Genomic DNA, 20,353 nt, shown 5'->3' on the forward strand with positions numbered 1-20,353 from the left:
GGTGAGGGAGGGACCTGAGGACACTTGGCCTGGTCAAAGAGTAATGGGTGTATTCCCAGGGGCTATTAAAGGCTGGCTGCTGAGCTTCCTGGACAGGGCTGACTGATGGGAGGCCCTCTTGGCCCAGACCAGGTGGTGGACCCGCCGCCACTGCTGCAGCCAGTAGAGCATCTCCACTTTGTCATGCTTCATCTTGTCCAGGTAGCGCCGCCCCTTGAAGGTCACTGGCTCACCAAAGACTAACTCGATCTCCTCCAGGAGGGGAACCAAAGGAGCCTCCACTAGACCGAGCCTCTTATGGAGATGGTTGCGGATCTGATTCTCCTCCAGGAAGCGACTCAGGCCCATGTCGGTCTTGTGGAAGAAGCGGTTAGGGTCGGAGGCTTGTCGCTCAAACCACTCCAGTTTCCCCAGCAATATCTCCCGCAGCTGAATGGGCTGCAAGGCCTGCTCCCAGGCACTCACCAGTGACGGCAGCTGCTTCAGGCGGGCATTGGAGCTGTACTTGATGGCCATGTCCAGCCGGTCTTTGTCAGGGACCTCAAGCATGGACCACAGCTGCTCCAGACGCTTCTGTAGGCTCAGGATTTTGTGAGAGTCTTCCAGGAGGCTGTTGTTCTTAGTTCCCAGCCTGTGCTCCAGCACCGTGTCCCAATCCCACTCTCCTGGCACAAAGTCTGGCTTGTCGTCTTCTAGCAAGGGAGGTGGGTGCTGAATCTTTGGGGACTCTCTGACAGGGGCCACGATCTGCACAGGAACCTCCTCTTCATACATTTGGAAGATGACATGGAGGAAGTCTGTCTCCTGGGTGGTGAGGTACTTGAAGTAGTCACCCACAGACAAAGTCGTTTTCCACCAGTTCAGCCATGAGGCCTTGTTTGACCACTTCTCCCAGCTTTTACGTGCTTGGAGTGATGTGTAGGAGGACATCTTATCAGGGTTGGACTGTAAAGTGTTAGCTCTCAGGGAATAAAGTCCAGCCAGCTTGGTGTTGATGATACGACGCTGTTTTTCTTGACGTAGAAAGGCTGAGGATAGGAAGGCCGACCAGTCTTTATTGGCTGCAGGCTCAACCAGGGGCCCCTGGTCAAAAGAGAAGTGGTCATTAGAGACACGGCTCATCAGCTCCTTGTACACCTCCCTGATGCTACTGCCAAAAGTGCAATCAGTATCCATTTCCTCGATAAGTTTGGGTTCCAGTTCACCAGCCAGGTGGTTGTATAGGACTCCGGCCCCCTCAATGTGGAAGGAATCCAAAAAGTTTCTTGCTGAGACCTGTACAGCAGCTGCCTGGACCACCTGATTTCTTAGCTTCAAAGTAACAGTCACTGGCTGTGGTTCAAGTGGATGGGATCTGGGGGACTGGGGGCTCCACTGCTCTGAGGCTTCCTTCTCCTCAAGGCCCTTCGACATTCTCTGCAGCTCTTCCATGTGATGTGCTGCAGCTGGGCGGTGGGTCAGGGCCCCCAAGAGTGGGGGCAGGCCCGAGTCCAGCGTTGAGTAGTGAGACCACCCCAATTGCATGTTCTTCATCCTCTGCTTCAGGTCCTCAGCCACAGTGTCCCCTGCCAGCTCTGGTTTGCTCTCTGCAACCAGGACCAGTGGGGTTAAGGGGCGAGGAGAGAATGGAGGAAGGCCCAACTCATCTGCTAGTTTCCAGCCCTCACGCAGAGAGGGCATGGACTGGCCCCTCTGGAGCTGGGAGGAGAGGGGCAAGTGGGAGGTGGGGGGAACCTGGCTGGGGGTAGGCACAGAGGACCCAGGCAGTGAGGCAATCTGTGAACTGAAGTTGCTTTCTCTCCCCTTTTGCATGGTGGACAGCCAGCGGAGAGGCTGCTTCTTCTTCAGCTGGAGAATGGACTTCAATTCCTTCACTGGGTCCGGTTCAGGCTCACTGACAAGCTCTCGCGGGCGGCTGAGTTGGATGAGGTAGTTCAGGCTGAGGTTGAAATATGGCACTTGGGCAAAGCCAGTGCTGTGATGCCACGGGATAGGGCAGAGCCTGAAAGCCGCAGTGGGGCCGAGGGGGCGCAGTCTGGGCACGCAGACTTGGACCTGCCCTTCCTTCAGCAGGGCGCGGAAGTCGGCGAGCAGGCCACGGTAGACCTCGGGGCCGGTGAGGAAGACTGTGCAGTCCCTGGCGAGGCTGGCGGCCAACCGGGTGAGCGTGGCTGATTCGGTGAAGACAGCTGCGGGGGTCGACATGATCTTCTGAAGGTGCAGGTAGCGTACGAAGAGCTGCTCGCTGCTGAGCAGCACGTAGACCAGGAGCCGCTCCCGCAGCCTCTGATTGTTCAAGTGGCTCAGACCAGGTTCGGTGGGGGGCTCCTGCCAGCTGCACTTTAGCTCATCCAGGATGACCTCGGTGAAACGGAGTCGTACCTTGCGAGGCGCGCGCGCCTCCAGCCCGCTGTTGGCCAGGCGCTCCGCTACCTGGCGGCAGAGCGACGCCACCGTCAGCCGTGAGACCGGTAGGGGCAGCAGCATCAGGACCTCCTGCGAGAGGCGCTTCTGAGACGCTGTGCGCGTCGTCGTGCGGGGGAAGAGCGACAGCGGACGCAGCAACCGGTGGTAAAAACGCTGGAACTCGGGCTTATACGGCTCCATCTTAGACCAGGCGGCGCTGGCGGCGCCGGCGGTTACTAAGGCAACTAGGGGCGGGATGGCCCAAGTGCGCCTGCGCAGCCCTTGCCCGCCACAGCGTGGACGTGGGTGGGTGGGATGCAGAGCCTTGCGTGCGCTCGCAACGGGAGGCGGGGCAAGGAGTGGCTTCCGGGGCTCCGCCTCTCCCGACGCGTCTCAGGGTTGGCGCCACAGGACCTGGACAGTTCGGGTCGTCCGGTGGTGACTGCGTTCGGGATGGCATCGGACTCGGGGGACCGCGGGACTGCCTGCACGGTGAGGGTCGAGGCCTCGTGTGGGAGCCTCGCAGGGGCGAGAGCCTCGGCCCCTGGGGTGATCGTTAACTTGAGAATGGGGGAAGGAGCGTACACCTGGGTTGGGGCCTGGGGTCCAGGCTGGAATGTGAGAGTAGCAGGGCCCTTGGCGTTAATGTTGAGGGGTGTTGCTCCTGGAATGATCGTGAGTGATAATGAAGAAGGCGCTTGAGGAGGGGTCACGTGGGGCGTTACTCCAGGCCTTTGGGGGTGGTCGCAGGGAAGGTAGTGAAACAGGGTCACGCAAGAAGGTTCCCTAGCTCTCATCGGCCCGTCCTTGCAGCTGGAGTTCGCGGTGCAGATGACCTGTCAGAGCTGCGTGGACGCGGTGCGCACGTCCCTGCAAGGGATAGCAGGTAAGAACCAGATTAGCTTTTCAGTGCGCAGTCAGGAGGCCTCTGGGAGGGGCAGGCAAATCTCTTAGACCAACCCTACTCCCATTTACAGATGCAGAAATTGAGACCTGGAGAGAGGAAGGAATGTTCTCAGAGTCACACAGGGACCCAGAGGCGGAGTCTAGAGTGCAGGTCTCAGGCCTGCCCTGCCAGATTCTTCTACTGGCTCTGCCTGCCCTTCTGGCTCTGCCTGCCCTTCTGGTGTCTTAAACCTCCAGTGCCTGGAGGGTGAGGAGTCATTGCTGCAATTTCTCTAGTTGCAGCGAGCAGGGGAGGTGCGCGGGCTTATTGCCGTGGCTTTTCTTGTTGCGGAGCACGGGCTCTAGGGCACGGGCTTCAGTAGTTGTGGCACATGGGCTCAGTAGTTGTGGTGCACAGGCTTAGTTGCTCCGCGGCATGTGGGATCTTCCCGGACCAAGGATTGAACCCATGTCCCCTGCATTGGCAGGCAGATTCTTAACTACTGCGCCATCAGGGAAGTCCGACCCTGATTCTTAAAAGCCAGCTAGCTGGTCTGGAGGTGACCAGACACAATCGGAAAGATCTGAGAAGGCAGAGCCACCAGCATGGCCGTGGGAACTGCCTGACTTTGATTCTGTCAAATGTTTATCCAGTCATTCAAGTATAGACCAGACACTGGGGGCTTTTTAGGGAAAAGTGTTCACAAGTATTTCAGGCACAGCCTCTGCCCTCAGGTAACATGAGCACACAAGCATTGCGCTGGGAAGAGCAGTTCTTGGAGGAGCTGCCATGTGATGGCTTCTGAAACTGGGACATTGGTGGCACTTGGCTCTGTATAAAGCAGCAGTGTGTCCTAGGTCTCCAGGGTATGTGCTCTAGAGTCAGACTGTTTGGGTTCAAATCCCCCCTTTGCCACTTAATGGCACTAAGACCTCGTGCATGTTACTTTTTGTGTCTGTTTCTTCAGTGTTTAAATGGGCAAGGTAATGGAAGCTACCCCAGAGGTTCATTGTGAAGAGTAAATTAGTTAATACATGTAAAAGCACTTTAGAAAGGTCTTTGGCATGTAGTGAGAGCCCACTAAATCTTAGGAATTATGAGAGGCAGGGCTTATAGGTGGTAAGCTGGTTGGGCAGAGGCATGAGGGGACAAAACTTTTTTTTTTTTTTGGCCGCACCGTGCGTCATGTGGGATCTTAGTTCCCCCACCAGGTATCGAACCTGTGCCCCCTGCAGTGGAAGCGCAGAGTCTTAACCACTGGACCGCCAGGGAAGTCCCTGATCTTTTTTAAGTTGTTCAAACTGGCTTATTTAGGGGTTCCATTTTCAGTCCTCAATAGATTTTATGTATTTCTCATATGCTTCCTCACCCATTAGTTCATCTAGTTCTGAGGTGTTCCTGAATGTCATCTTGATCAGCCAACCATCTTCATAACAACATTTGTGGACAAGTCCTGGATTTTCTGCAAGAGCTTCATTCATTTCAGTTACTTCTCCTGATAGAGGAGACTAGAGTTCATTAGCAGCTCTCACACTTTCCAAAGCACCAAACTGCTCTTGTTGGTTCAGTTTTGTCCCAACTTCAGGCAGACTACAGTAAACAACATCTCCCAAAGCGTCCTGTGCAAAATTGTTGATTCCCACTGTTCCAACACATTTCACTTTGTTAGCCATTCATGTTTGCCCATGGATCTTATGCACGGAGAGCAGAGCGGGGCTGGTGCGCAGCGGCCGGGCAGCGCCTGCCCTCAGCCCCCAGAGCACTTGGTGCTGGCTTCCAGTGCCATGTTTGCAGAGGGGGACAGATCCTAAAGCTGGGTTTGCTTTGACTAGGTGTTTGGGAATGAGGGGTGCGTGTCTGAGAAAACTGAGCCATTCCACTGAGAGTGGAGTGTTCTGACCAAAGCTTTCCAAAGCTGTTGGACTCTACCTCCTGTAAAACATTCTTAGTGGGAGAGCAGACAGCTGGACTTCTGTTGGACATAGGGCAGTTTTTAGCCCTCTGCAGGTTTCTTAGAGACCAGATAAAGACTTCTGGTGACTACATTTTCTGGTCTGGGTAGCTGGAAGCAGCTTGGCTTTCTCATGGGCTGGCTTCCCAGATGCAGAGAGGGAGACAGAAAGAGTGATCGGGTGATTTGCCCTCTCCAGGAGGCCTGGGCTTTGGGGAAGAAGGCTCTGCTCTCCTCCTAGGGGTAAGTGGGAGGACCTCCCAGCCCAAGGCTCACTTCCTTGAACTCTTATCACCCACCCTAGAGTCCCCTACGGCCTTATCTTTTCTCCCGCTCTGGGCTCTGAGCTAAACAGGTACTACTGGCCAGGCCACACTCCACACCAGCCAAACCGAACTGCTGCTCAGCTGGGGAGCCAGCCTTCTTGGTTCAGACTCAGGTCAAGGTTTTGGGAATTGCAGTCACAAGGAGCTTCCCACTGGGGCCCTCCCACTTTCAGTGCAGAGAAGCAGCTCTTCTTAGGAGACCCCAGAGCAGCAACCTACCTGTGCCAAAGCCAGTCCATCAGAAAGTCTTGTTTGCTGTGTCTAAGACTCTTTTTCTGTACTTCGGGCTTCACACCAAACCAGACCACCTCACCTCACCACAACCCACACGAGAACCTCATCTTTGGGCTCTCTGTTGCCCTTTCCAATAGGTTCTTCACATAGAAACCAGAGTGATTTTTTTCCTTTTTTATTTTCAATTATTTTATTTTATTTTATTTTTTGGCTGCACCGCGTGGCTCGTGGGATCTTAGTTCCCCAACCCGCTGGTCCAACCTGCATCCTTGGCAGTGAAAGCCTAACCACTGGACCGCCAGGAAATTGCTAAGAATGATTTTTTAAAGCATACATCAGATGTTGTCACTGCTCTGCTTAAAATCCTGTGAAAGTCCTAATATTTAAGAGCTTCCCATAGGCCAGGCACTGTTCTAAGTGCTCTATATGAGATAACTCGTTTAGGCCTTCAGTAGCTCGCTGAAGTAGGTCGTACTGTTATCTCCATTTGCAGAGGAAGAAACTGAAAAGAAAACAGAAAGGTTGAGTAAGCTAAGGCCACACAGCTAGTAGGTGGCAGACTCAGAATTTCAACTCCAGAGCCCACACCCTCAACCACTGTACTCTGTGGCCTCTGCCAATGGCCTCCCCTTGCATTAAAATTAAATTCCAGATTCTTTCCTGTTGCCTGCAGGGCTTTGTTTCATTGGTCTCCACTTACAACTTTGTATCATATCATTCTCTTTACTCCAGCTCCAGCCACTGGGCCTTTCTCTTCCTAGAACACGTAGATGTTGTTCCTGCCTCAGGGTCTTTGCCCAAACTGTACCCTCTGCTGGAATGCTCTTCCCTGACTACATTCAGGCCTTTGCTTAAAGGCTCAGAGAAACTTTCCTTCACCAGCCTAAGTGGCTCACCCCCCAGTTGTTCCCCAATACCTGTTTCATTGAGCACACTTTGCACTATCTGAATCTCCCTGTGCATGTGTTTGATATCCATATTCCTGTGCTGGAACACATGCTGCTTTATGGGGCAGAGACATCACCTGACTTGTTCCCTGCTGCATCCCTACTGCCTGGAACGGGGCGCATGATAGGCACTTAGTGTACATTTGTTAAATGAATGAATAGGCAAGTGAATCCCTCACACTGCATGCTTACTTGAGCTCTGGGAGCCTCAGACAATCAATCCTTTGGGGCCCAGTCCTTCTTCCTGTGGGACAAGGGGACCAAGCATCAGCTCTGGAGTTGGACAGGCTGCCTTCTGAGCTTTGCGATCTCGAGCCAGTTGAGAAGCCCTCCAGCCTCATTTCTTCACTTGCCAGAGGAGGACAGTATCACTGTCCTGATGTGTGTAAAGCTGAGCACACAGCTCTTGGCATTCCCTAGAGGCTCAGAGTTCCCTGCTGTCCTCCCTACCACTTTGGCATCCAGAGGCACCTCTGGGTGGACCTGGAGCTCCAAGGCTTCACACTAGGTGGCCCAGGATGAGACATTGTGTTAAGTGACAGGCAGTTGGGTTATTTGGGGGGTTTTCTTCTGGCAGAATTGCCCGGTACTTGCCAGGGAGGAGATGGGTGTGTCTGTCTGATTTCTGTTTACAAATTCGGCCCCTCCCCCAACAGTGTCACCGATGGGGCAGGGGATCTGTAGAAGCAAGACCGTGGGACCCTTTGTAACCACAGGCCAAACAGTCCTGCCTATTGGGTGCTACCTCCTCCCAGTACCATCTCCCCGTTTTGCCTCGAGTTGGAAGGAATCTGAACAGCTGAGGTTCCTTGTGTGTGCCTCAGAGACTGTTATTCCCATCTCTGCCTGATGGTTAATCCAGGTGTAGTCTTGATTCTCCCACAGCCCATGAGCTCCCTGCGGACTAGGACTGGTGCTTTCCCTGACCCTGGCCTCCTCCAGGCCCAGCACACATTTGTTGAACGAATACAGGGCGGGGTGGTGGTGGGTGGGGAAACCAAGGATGAAGGGAATGCAGACAGTCAGTGCAGCCTTCAGTTCACACAGCATTGGCTCAGCAGAGGGACATGCCTCGCTTAACCTGTCTTCTGGGCTGCCCAGGGCTCCCGGCTCCCATGGGCTCTACCCTACCAGAGCAACAGACACACTTACTAAGATCAGAGCAGAATGGTTGTAAGCTCCACAGGTGAGATCATCCCTCAGAGTTCCCAGCCATCCCCTGTGCTCTGGCTCAGGATTCAAGAGTTCTCTTAAAAGGCTTATGAGCCCTGAACATCTGAATGAAGGAGAAGCCCCTTCTCGTCCTTCTTTGAGGGGGCTCGATGGCCCTCAAAACTGAGCATGTGTCAGAATCGTCCCACAGGTTGTGTATACTCCAGGGTGACTTCGGGGATTTGGAGGGCAGTTGAGACCCTCTGACTTTTGAACGTGACCCTTGTGGACCACACAGAGCTCCTGCCCACACAGAGGATTGTAATCGGTGCAACACGAGTTACATAGGAGAAGTGGGAACTGCCACAGGAGGATGGAGGAGGGGGCGCCAAGCCAGCCTGGAGGCTGGAGCTGCTTCTCAGGGTGAGCAGTATTCAGGTGAAGTGCTCGGGCTCTGGAGCTAGGCTGCCTGGGATGAGTTCCAGTCCCACCATTCACTACAACGTGACTTGGAGCAAGTTGCTTAACTTCTCTATGCCTCAGTTTTCTCATCTGTAAAGTGGGGCTAATAGTGCCCAACTCACAGGGTTACTGCATTAATACAGGTAAAGTACGAAAAAGCCCACAGTGCGTGTTCAGTAAATGTTAGCTTTCAGGATAGTGGTGATAGCCCCCTCTTTTTTATGTGTGCCAGCTTTATTGAAATATTCATATATCATAAAATTCATCCATTAAAGTATACAGTTCAGTGGTTTTTAGTATATTCACAGAGCTGTGCAACCATTACCACTATCAGTTTTCTATTTCATCACCTTATGAAGAAAATTGTACCTTTCAGCTATCACCCTCCTACTCCCCTGCCCACTAATCTACTTTCTGTCTCTATAGATTTACCTCTTCTGGGTATTTCATCCAGAATGACATCATCTAATGTGTGCTCTTTGTGACTGGCTTTTACTTAGCATAATGTTTTTAAGGGTCATCCACATTGTAGCATGTATCAGTGCTGAATGCCTTTTTATGGCTGAATAGTATTCCATTGCATGGGTACACGTTTTGTTTATCCACTCATCATTTGATGGGCTTTGGGGCTGTTTTCACCTTTTGACCATCAGGAGTAATGTGGCTATTGATAGCCCCCTTTTATACAAACATTTTTTTTATTGTTTAATTTTTAAAAATTGAAGTATAGTTGATATACAATGTTGTGCTGAAACATTTTTAAAAGAACTATCTGTGTTTCAAAAGTTATAAATAGGGGCTTGCCAGGTGGCGCAGTGGTTGAGAGTCCGCCTGCCGATGCAGGGGACGCGGGTTCATGCCCCGGTCCGGGAAGATCCCACATGCCGCGGAGCGGCTGGGCCCGTGAGCCGTGGTCACTGAGCCTGCGCGTCCGGAGCCTGTGCTCCGCAACGGGAGAGGCCACAACAGTGAGAGGCCTGCGTACCGCACACACACACAAAAAAAGTTATAAATAATGCCTGGCATGAAATAAGAATTCACAACACTCCTGGGGGCAAGATGGCATTATCCCCACGTTATTCATAAAGAAATAAACTCAGAGAGGTTAAGGGCCTTACACAGCTAGAAGGCAGCTTCAGAGCTTGCCTCCGACCATAGGAAGGTTGGTTAAGATGGGGAGGGGGAATGGCCCCCGATTCTCTCTTCCCTGCTCCCAGCACAGGGGTGCCAGCCCTCTGCTGCCCACTGTCCCTTGTCTTCTCCCAGGTGTCCAGAGTGTGGAGGTGCAGTTGGAGAACCAGATGGTCCTGGTACAGACCACCCTGCCCAGCCAGGAGGTGCAGGCCCTTCTAGAAGGCACTGGGAGGCAGGCGGTACTCAAGGGCATGGGCAGTGGCCTGTTCCGTGAGTAACCTTGGCCTTGGCCTCTCTGGGAGGGAGGTGGCCTGGGTGTGGTACAGATCCAACCATGGCCTTTGGGGGCTCGGGTTGGCATGGCTTTAGGGACCCCGCGAAGTTATGGGGGCTCTCTCCACATCATTTCCAAGTTGATAAATGGGTGGGGCTGGGTGAGGTGATGAGCCAGCCCTGGTGTTTAATACCTTACAGAGAATCTGGGGGCAGCAGTGGCCATTCTCGGGGGGCCTGGCCCTGTGCAGGGAGTGGTGCACTTCCTACAGCTGACCCCTGAGCGCTGCCTCATCGAGGGGACCATTGACGGCCTGCAGCCTGGGCTGCATGGACTGCACGTCCATGAGTTCGGAGACCTCACAAGGAACTGCAACAGGTGAGTCCTCTGTAACCTCCCTGTAGCATCCTTATTGCCCCAGTTGTGCACCCACATAAGTGCAGGGGGCTGTGTTCAGCTTTTTACACACTCTTTCACATTTGGTCCTCACAAGTATCCTGGGAGGCATACACACAAAGGCCCAGTCTACAGATGAGAAAACTGAGACTCAGAAAGGTTAAATGACTTGTCAAAGACCCTAGAGCATGTAAATGGTAGAGTGGGGATTTGAACCAAAATCTGACCTAGACGCTCCTGCTCATAGCCACCTTACTGCCTCTGAGATGGAAGGGTGACTCCTAGGCACGGGAGAGTCAGGTCTCCATGTCATGGTGTTCGTCATGCTGTCATGCCATTAGTTATTTACTCATCTGTGTCTCGCCTGGAAGCTTATTGAGGGCAGGTCCCATGACTGATGCTTCTTAGTGCCCTCAGCTCGGAGCCTGGCACAGCGTGGGCCTGTGTGTTGAACGAGTGGATGAATGAATAAGTGAGTGAATGAATAAATGAAGCAAATGTAGAGTAAGAGGCTGGGTCACCTGGCCTGTGAGCTACTGTTGCACTGCCCGCCTGCTGTCTTTCCTTCTTAGCTGTGGGGACCACTTTAACCCTGATGGAATGTCTCATGGGGGTCCCCAGGACTCTGACCGGGTAAGTGAAAGCCCAGAATCCTAACCACTAGGCCACCAGGGAACTCTCTGACCAGGTAAGTATTCTTTTTAGACTGAGAGAGAACCCAAGGTCTCAGAGGCAGGGCACGCAGCTCTTGGGGCCTGAAAGTATGATTCCTTTTTGTTGGGGTCATTTTCCCTCACTTTTCTGGTTCCATTTAGAAACATTTATTGACACTTTCTGTGTTGAAGGCCTGCTCCCTAAGACTCACAGTCTGGTGAGGGAGACACTGGGAACTCCTTGGTTGCAGTGCAGTGAGAGAATCCTTGCAGGAGCCTACCGGAGGCCCTGAGAGCCCAGAGCAAGTTCCTGACCCAGCCCGAGGGGCACGTGCAATGGGAGAAAGCTTCCTGGAGAAGGTGATGGTGTGGAAGTTAAAGGTTTTACCTAAACTAAAAAGGCCATCCCAGAACTTCTCTCGTGGTCCAGTGGTTAAGACTCCTCACTTCCACTCTGGAGGACATGGGTTCGATCCTTCATCGGGGAAGTTCCGCATGCATCATGGTGTGGCCAAAAACAACAAAACGCTGTCCCTGACGCTGCAGCTCCTGGGCCTGGAGTTTAATTTTACACCAGAGAATTGTTTCCCCATCAGCAGTGAGTCACATGCTGCCTTAATGATTCTTGCCTTATCTGAGTACTACTTGTTCTGTTAGTTACTCAATGTTTTTATTTAAATTGACTGATTTTTTTCCCCTTAGGTAAATTTAGTTATTTTTAACATTTTAATCTATCACTGAAGGTTTCAAACAAGTTCTAAAAGTGGAGAAACTAGAGTCCCGAACCCCCATGTCCCTGTCACCCAGTTACCAACTCGTGGCCAGTCCTGCTTCATCTACACCCCTGGCCCTTCTCCACCATTATTTTGAAGAAAATCAAGACATCATTCATGTAATTAAGGTAGATTTACTTTTAACAAGAAACTTGATATGGCCACAGAAAATAGGAAGCCAGTACTTGTAGCCCCAAGAGGAGGATCATTGTGAAGATAAATCAGTGCAGACCTAAAACGTGTCATTAGGGTCCTGCTAGGGACTACGGCCTGCTTTATGGTTGTCAGGGTGATTAGTGAATGTCAGAGAGGCGTTAAAGACGTTTTAACACCAAGCTGAAATTTTGTCCTGGATGTCATGCCAGGAGGACGGCCTCCTCTCTCAGTGATGGGATGTTTCCTAACACCCTGTCCACACGCACCTGATTCCGTCTCCTCCGCCTGTGGTGCTATGTGTTCCCCTCCTCAGGGATTCAGAGGGGATCATGCCTCTGAGCCACACACCAGGCCACTTGCTCCTCCGCCCAGTCCTGGAAACGCCTCCCCCTCCTTAATCTTCCTACCGCAAAAGACCCCAACACCCGGCACAGCAAAAAGTGCCAGGTGTGAGCAGCAGACGTCCCAAAGGAAAACAAGATAAAGCAGAAGTGGCTCTTCTTGCTGCTTGCTCGTCAGCCCCGTCACGCAGCCCCACCCCCCCGTGTGCAGGGGAGGGCAAACGAATGAAAACATGGTGTGTGTTTCTTAATTCATGTAAGTGACTTTTGTTTTTTTGGACTTTTGACAGCTCTGTCACATTTCTAGTGATCGCCCCCCGCCCCCTGGGGAGTGGGGGAAGCCTTCCTGTTGGGTCCATTGCATAGTGTCATACTTGCCTTCTGTGTGTCAGTTATCTATTGCCGAGAGTCAAATTACTCCAAACTTAGGGTTTTTTGGTTTGGTTTTTTTTTTTTTTTTTTTTTTTTTTCTTTTGCGGTACGTGGGCCTCTCACTGTTGTGGCCTCTCCCGTTGCGGAGCACAGGCTCCGGACGTGCAGCCTCAGCGGCCATGTGGGATCCTTCCGGACTGGGGCACGAACCCGTGTCCCCTGCATCGGCAGGCGGACTCTCAACCACTGCGCCACCAGGGAAGCACTTTGGGTTTTTTTTTTGGCCAAGCTGCTCGGCTTGTGCGGATATTAGCTCCCCAACCAGGGGTCGAACCCACAGCAGTGAAAGCGCCAAGTCCTAACCACTGGACCACCAGGGAACTCCCAGGTTTAAAACAAACAACAAGCATTTGTCATCTCACAGTTTCTCTGGGGTAGGAATTCGGGCACAGCTTAGCTGGGGACCTCTGTCTTCGGGTCTCTCAAGGCTCGATGTGGGGAGGACCCGCTTCCACACGAGCTCATGTTGCTGCTGGCCAGCCTCAGGGCCTCCCTGGCTGTTGGCCAGAGACATCAGTCCTTTGCCAGGCGGGCCTCTCCCCAGGCCAGTGCACAGTACAGCAGCTGGCTGCCGTCAGAGCAAGTGAGTGAGAGAGAAGGCGTCCAAGACTGAAGCCACACTCCTTTTGTAACGTAAGCTTGGAGGTGACGCCAGGTCCAGCCCACCCTCGTGGTGGAGCACACAGGGTGTGAATCCAGGGGGTGCATCTTAGAGGCAGTCTTCCTCATTGAAGCCTTGAAAGGTGCTGAGCAGGAATCAGGCAGGTGAAGAAGGGAGAGTGGGAATGGAGGCTCAACAGGGGACGCCCCGTAGACAAAGCCCTGGAGGCTTGAACCGGCAAGAAGGAGGTCTGGGAACTGGCAGCCCTATGTCTCTTAGGAAGTGGAGTTTCTGAAGGGCCAAAGACCCCCTCGTGACCTGTGCCTTGGCCTGGGCCCCTCTCGGGGCAGGGCATCTGAAGGGGCTGGAGCCAGCTGCTATCTTGTACCCGAGCCCTTGGTATAGGCAGAGGAAGACTTGAGCAAGAGCTACGTGTCCAAGCAGCCATGATGACTGGCATGTTCCTTTTGGATTTCAGCGTCTAGTTTTGTCCAGACAGAAGTGAATTCAGTGTGGGGATTTATGTCCAAGCCTGGTTGTCCCTTTGCCCATCTCCTAACTGGTTTCTAAGCTTCCTTCCCTTCTCTCCCCATCCACCTCCAGTCCTTTCCCTTCATGCACGGTATTAGAGGAATTGTTCCAAAGCATGGAGTGACAAGGTCACATCCCTGCCTGAAACCTTTCTTAACTCCCCAGTACCCAAGGGGACAGATCTCACGTGGCTACTTGGTGTGACGTTCAGTGCCACCTGGCCCAGTTCCACACCCCCGTGTGCAGGGGAAGGACTAGAAAGCCTGCTCTCCTGGCCCTCTGCTGCCGGATCATGCCTCTGAGCCACACACCAGGCCACTTGCTCCTCCGCCCAGTCCTGGAAACGCCTCCCCCTCCTTAACCTTCCTACCGCAAAAGACCCCAACACCCGGCACAGCAAGAAGTGCCAGGTGTGAGCAGCAGACGTCCCAAAGGAAAACAAGATAGATCAGAAGTGGCTCTTCTTGCTGCTTGCTCGTCAGCCCCGTCACACAGTGACATGCTTTGTGACCCTGCTTTGCGGCAAGGCCATGTGTACCAGCCCATGTTGGCTCAGGCTCTTACTTCTGCCCAAGTGTCAGGTTGGGGGCAATTTATTTGCACAAACAGACGTGGGTCTCTGGGACTCATCAGTAGGGCCTTGTCACCAGGAAACACACTCACTCTTGTGCTAACCCTATGTTTTGTAATCACTAGTCTGTTCCATGTCTGTCTCCTCACCATGCTCTGAACCCCTTGAGGGGTGTTGACCACATATACACCATCACCTCCCACCCTGCCTGGCAGAGGGTATCTGATGTAGGCGGAGCTCAGTAGCCGTGTTAGGACATTTTTAAAAATATATATTTATTTATTTATTTGGCTGCACCGGGTCTTAGTTGGGGCGTGAGGGATCTTTTTAGTTGCGGTGTGCAGAATCTTTTTAGTTGTGGCATGCGGGATCTTTAGTTGCGACATGCAGGATCTAGTTCCCTGACCAGGGATCAAACCCGGGCCTCCTGCATTGGGAGCGCAGAGTCTTAGCCACTGGACCAGCAGGGAAGTCCCAGGACATTTTCATTACCTTCAAGGGAGAAGGTGGGCAGAACCAGGTGTTGAGGGCAGGAGACACCCTTTGCCCCTGTGTTTCTTCTTTTCCTGGAGGCCGGATGTCAGGGAAGGGATGCTGGCTGCCTCTGATGGTCAAGAAGCCAAGCTTGGCCAACTTAAGCCCAGGGGACCTGCAGACTACCAGGGGCTCACAGAGTCATCGGGAGGCTGGAGAAGTGGGCTTGGAAAAGAGCAGGAACCGGCCTAGATTCTGAGGCTTGGATGCAGACTGGGCAGCAGCCTTGTAGGAGAAGCAGCCTGGTCTAGTGACATGACTTCCTAGGGAGGGAGTCACTGGCCGTTTTCAGTGTGCTGTCATTCAGCGTGCCCAGGATTTTAGTTCCAGGGAGAGAGAGTCCAGTTGCCTTCCTTGTGTCCTGGGCTGTCCCTTCATCCTACCAGACTGGACCCATAGGAGGACACTGGTACTTTGAGGAAGGGGACCCAGATACTGGGAAGCCAGAAGTTAGCAGCCATGTCCCACGTGCCCTTTCCCCCGCCGGGTCTCATTGCAGCACCGTGGAGACCTAGGGAACATCCACGCTGAAGCTGATGGCCGAGCCGTCTTCAGGATAGAGGATGAGAGGCTGAAGGTGAGGTGGAAAAGAAGGTGGGGACCTTTCCTAACAGGTCCACTGTCTGAGGTCTTTGTCTCCCCTCAAAGGTGTGTGATGTGATTGGCCGAAGCCTGGTCGTCGATGAGGGAGAAGACGACCTGGGCCGGGGTGGCCATCCCTTGTCCAGGATCACAGGGAACTCAGGAGAGAGGTGAGTGCTCTGCCCGCAGTGCCCGAGGAGACCGGGAGGGGCCAGGCAGGTGCTCATCTCAACCCCACTGCTCTTCCGCAGGTTGGCCTGTGGCATCATCGCACGCTCTGCTGGCCTTTTCCAGAACCCCAAGCAGATCTGCTCCTGTGACGGGCTCACCATCTGGGAGGAGCGAGGCCGGCCCATCGCTGGCGACGGGCGAAAGCAGCCCGCCAGTCCCCCCGCCCACCTCTGAGCATAGCCTCAGCCTCGGGTCTGTCACTGTCCTCCCTGCTGAGCACTTCCAGAGGGAGGCCCTGCTCACCCAGTCCTAGGAGAACTAGTGTGTGGGGTATGTAGGGGTCGCTGTGATCTTCCCTTGGCAAATTAAAGTTTTATTTTCATATGGAACTTGGTGTTTTGTCCATGTCCTGTTGTCCCTTAATGGGCTTAATAACCACAGTCCCTCTGCCTCTGTCCTCCCTGTCGAGGGCCACCTCTTGACTTTAGAGGCAAAGAAAACTGGATTCAAAGCCACACAGTTCCTGAGGGCCCTATCCTTCTCCTCAGGGTCAGAGTGAAGGACCATAGCAGACATATTTCTGTTTGTGGCCTGTCCCCCTCCCTTCACTGTGGCCAGCTGGAACCAAAATGGACACCTGACCCACACAGGGCCTTGCTTTCCCAGAGAAATCAAAGTGGATCCAGCTTTAGTTTCTCCCTGGGGTTGGATCTATAACATGGGAATATGGGAACTGTGGGTGGGCCTCTTCTCCCTGCATTACGGACCGAGTATCAGAAAAAGCTCATCAGCTGAGGAGGAAGAATGAGGCAGACGCACACGGAGAACCTAAGAGTCGCAGGAGAATGCCAGATGCTCCGGAGTCCGCACTCTGGGCCTTTCCTGAGGCCAGCGACCTCCTGATCTAGGAGTCAAGAGTCCATGCCCCCACCAATGCATCATCACCCACTTTCTAAAAAAAAATTAATGTGGCTTGAGTTGATTTCCTTACTCGCAAGTAAAAGACTCTTAATTAATCGAGTAAATAAAGTGTTTGGCACAGGGCCTGGCACAGGGTAAGTTAAGGGAACAGTGCCTGTGATTCTGAGGCCAAATGCAGCCCCCTGGAGGCAGACCCAGCCAGGCTTCCCTCTCACAGGGATGGCCAACGTCCAAGGACATCGAATTCCTTGGGGAATTGGGGCCGGGAATTCTGGGGCTTCGCAATCATCTGTTGTGCCCCCTGCCCCCACTGGACTGTGTCATGCTTGCTCATCCATGACGAAGCTGCTTTTGTGACATGGTAGGCTGGCAGAGTGCAAACTTTGCCCCTTACACTGCCCGCTTGGAACAAGGTGGGTGGATTTACAGCCAGCTGGCCTTGGCTTAGAGGCACCTGGCTCTGCTCCCATTCTCCAGGCCCTGTCTGTTTCCCTCTCAAGACTGCTGGCTCTGTCTCTAGCCCTGCTCTTTTCTCGCCAAACCTATGCTGGTTGCTTTCCAGCTCCCCTTGGTTCCTGGGGAACCAAGTCCTTTTAAGCCTGGGGCCCAGGCTGTGTTTCTCCACCTCAGAATCATTGCAGGAACTCCCCTTGGACTCTGCTCACAGCCAACTCCTGACCTCCTCTCACCTTCATTCTGGAATTCTAGCTGGATTTAACCCATTTATGGCTAAACCGCTCACCATCCCCTGCCACTCTTTTTCTACTCCTAAAGGATCAGTATCCCCATTAACTTTTCTCTCTTCTAAACTCTTAGCCGTGTGGTTTTCAAACTTCGTTCTTAAATCACAGAACACTGTTCAAATACCTTGAAACCCTATCTGTAAAGCAGAAGTAGAACTACAGCCAAAGATGCTTAGCTCTAACTAAGCTTCCCAAAAACCCTGGGGCTTCAAGGAGCACAGGTGGAAAATCTTCGCCAAATTCAGACATTTTCGTGTTCTCTCTCAACTTCTGCCATGTCCACCAACCATCTGTACTATCATTTACCAAATACTATTCTTTAAATTAATTCACTTTTAAACTTAAAAAGGAAAATTTAGGGCTTCCCTGGTGACGCAGTGGTTGAGAGTCCGCCTGCCGATTCAGGGGACACGGGTTTGTGCCCTGGCCCAGGAAGATCCCACATGCCGCAGAGCGGCTGGGCCCGGGAGCCATGGCCGCTGAGCTTGCGCTTCCGGAGCCTGTGCTCCGCAACAGGAGAGGCCACAACAGTGAGAGGCCCGCGTACCACAAAAGAAAAAAAAAGGAAAATTTAATCATATTAGCTAACACCTGTATAATGATGATTAAGTGCCAGACTCTATTCTGAACACTTCACATGCAGTAATTCATTGAATCCTCATGACAATACTACAAGGTAGGTTCTGTTTTTGTTTTTGTTTTTTTCTTGGCCACGCCACGTGGCTCGTGGGATCTTAGTTGGCAGTGAAAGCTCGAGTCCTAACTACTGGACTGCCAGGGAATTCCCAGTAGGTTCTGTCATTATCCTATGTCACAGATGAGAAAAGCGGAACACAGGGTGATTATGTAACTTGCCCAAGATCACACAGCTAGTTACTTGGCCAAGTCTAGATTCAGACCCAGGTGGTCTGGTTCTAAGTCTATATTGGTTCTCAATGTAAAGTATGGAAAGCAAGAGTCATTTGCCATAAGTAGAAGTTTGCAGGGACTTTCCTGGTGGTCCGGTGGTTAAGACTTGGTGCTTCCACTGCGGGGGGCAGGGGTTCAATCCCTGGTTGGGGAACTAAGATCCCACAAGCCGTGCGGCTCAGCCAAAAAAAATAAAAGAAAAAAAACTGTTCCACAAATTGCTCAAAATCATGTGTAACTCCAAGGATTTTTGCACTGTGTCTCAGGGAACCCAGATACTTTCTTTTGCCCCCTGTTCTCTCAGCTGCCCTTTAGCATCTTTCCTCTGCCGCAGCTGCTTTCTCAGTGGTTCCCGGTGCCCAGCCTCATAATCCATGTCTTGGAAACCTCCTATCTCTTCTGCCCTCTTCCCCCTGGGTTTTCACCTTCTGGCATTGCATTCTCAGTTCTGCCTGGGGTTCCACATTGTGGGTTTGTAGAGCTGCTCCTTTTTCCCAAGCGGGAGATCTCCCCAGATGAATCCTGGTAGAGGGGCCCAGTTGGAGTCACTCTTCAGAGCCGTGGCAGAGCCTCGGCTCAAGGACTCCTGGCCACAGGTGGGGTCCTTGGAAGAGGTGGGGGCCATTATGCGAAGGTAAGTGAAATTCTGGCTTCTGAAAAGCCTTCTCTCTGTTCCTCCTCTGTCTTCTCTGCTTTACCACTACAGTGGCTCTCAAGTGGGGGCCCTTGTCATCCCTGACCAGAGGCTTGAGCAACACCTGGAAATGTTTGAAATGCAAATTCTGGAGCTTCATTCCAGACTTACTGAATCAGACACTTGGTGAGTGAAGCCTAGGAATCTGTTTTAAAAGCCTTTGGGGGGGTGGGGAGGGATAAACTGGGAGGTTGGGATTGACATACACACACTACTATATATAAAATAGAAAACTAATAAGGACCTACTGTATAGCACAGGGAACTCTACTCAGTGCTCTGTCATGACCTATATGGGAAAAGAATCTAAAAAAGAGTGGATATATGTATATGTATAACTGATTCACTTTGCTGTACAGCAGAAACTAATGCAACGTTGTAAATCAAATGTACTCCAATAAAAAATTTTTTTAAAAAAAGGCTTGTAGGTGATTTTGAGGCATACTAAAGTTTGAGAACTACTAGTCTCATGTTTTAAAACTGGTTAGGGGGACTTCCCTGGTGGCGCAGTGGTTAAGAATCCGCCTGCCAATGCAGGGGACACAGGTTCGAGCCCTGGTCTGGGAAGATCCCACATGCCAAGGAGTGACTAAGTCCATGGGCCACAACTACTGAGCCCGTGTGCCACAACTACTGAAGCCCGCACGCCTACAGCCCATGCTCTGCAACAAGAGAAGCCACTGTAACGAGAAGCCTGTGCACCGCAACCAAGAGTAGCCCCCGCTCACTGCAACCAGAGAAAGCCGGTGGGCAGCAATGAAGACCCAACGCGGCCAAAAAAAAAAAACAAAACTAGGGACTTCCCTGGTGGTCCAGTGGTTAAGACTCCAGGCTTCCACTTCAGGGGGCACAAGTTCATTCCCTGGTTGGGGAACTAAGATCCCCCAAGCTGCGGGTCACGGCCAAAGAACAAAATGAAAAAAACAACAACAAAAAAACTGGAGCTATGTGTTTTAGGAGTAGAGTCAGAACTATCCTCCAGCCCCCAAAATCTTCCCCTCTAATTTAAATACATATATGTCACCTACTTCCAAAAAGGACGTGAGGTATCTTAGCCAGAGAGAGAGAGAGAGAGAGGAGATTATACCTAAAAACCCTGGTGATGGAAAGCACCATAACAGAGAGAGGGCTGAGCTTTAAGGCCAAGAGGAAAGTGCTCTGGGTTCCCTTGGTCTAATTGCCTAATAATACCGCTAAAAATTTCAGCAGGAGAGAATCCTGTCACTGTGTCTATGATGCATGTTAGTGGTATTGGTGCACCTGAAGAGACTGTGATTACTTCTTTTTTTAAAGTTACTGTGATAGGCTCATAATGCCTCCCCTACCACACACAAATTATCAGGTCCTAATCTCTGGAAGCTGTAAATATTACCTTATCTGGGAAAAAGGGTCTTGGCAGATATGATTGAGTTACAGATTTTTAGATGAGATTATCCTGGATTACCTCGATGGGCCCTAAATGCAAGCACAGGTATTCTTACAAGAAGAAGGCCCAGGAGGTCCCCCCCCAAACCCCCGGCACCACGGGGCATACGGGATCTTAATTCCCTGACCAGGGATGAACCTGTGTCCCC

The 20,353-nt window shown here is 52.2% G+C and overlaps 2 protein-coding genes across 2 annotated transcripts; one reads left to right on the top strand and one right to left on the bottom strand.

Annotated features, from left to right (window-relative positions):
- Window positions 1-33: 33 nt before the first annotated feature.
- Window positions 34-2,607, bottom strand: CCDC87 (coiled-coil domain containing 87). Its single transcript, XM_065883207.1, has one exon. The coding sequence runs from the start codon at window positions 2,605-2,607 to the stop codon at window positions 34-36; it is 2,574 nt and encodes an 857-aa protein (XP_065739279.1).
- Window positions 2,608-2,808: 201 nt separating this feature from the next.
- Window positions 2,809-15,901, top strand: CCS (copper chaperone for superoxide dismutase). Its single transcript, XM_065882063.1, has 8 exons — window positions 2,809-2,898; window positions 3,220-3,292; window positions 9,631-9,768; window positions 9,973-10,150; window positions 10,741-10,801; window positions 15,260-15,337; window positions 15,409-15,512; window positions 15,594-15,901. The coding sequence occupies exons 1-8, from the start codon at window positions 2,860-2,862 to the stop codon at window positions 15,745-15,747; spliced, it is 825 nt and encodes a 274-aa protein (XP_065738135.1). The 5' UTR covers window positions 2,809-2,859; the 3' UTR covers window positions 15,748-15,901.
- Window positions 15,902-20,353: the final 4,452 nt, after the last annotated feature.

This window comes from Phocoena phocoena, chromosome 8 (assembly GCF_963924675.1).
Source record: "Phocoena phocoena chromosome 8, mPhoPho1.1, whole genome shotgun sequence".
Classification (NCBI taxonomy): Eukaryota; Metazoa; Chordata; class Mammalia; order Artiodactyla; family Phocoenidae; genus Phocoena; species Phocoena phocoena.

Coding starts and splice junctions, on each gene's coding strand:
- CCDC87 (XM_065883207.1), bottom strand. CDS start 2,607: ATGGAGCCGTATAAGCCCGAGTTCCAGCGTTTTTACCACCGGTTGCTG.
- CCS (XM_065882063.1), top strand. CDS start 2,860: ATGGCATCGGACTCGGGGGACCGCGGGACTGCCTGCACG. Junction 9,769..9,972: donor CATGGGCAGTGGCCTGTTCC/GTGAGTAACCTT, acceptor AATACCTTACAG/AGAATCTGGGGGCAGCAGTG. Junction 15,513..15,593: donor ACAGGGAACTCAGGAGAGAG/GTGAGTGCTCTG, acceptor GCTCTTCCGCAG/GTTGGCCTGTGGCATCATCG.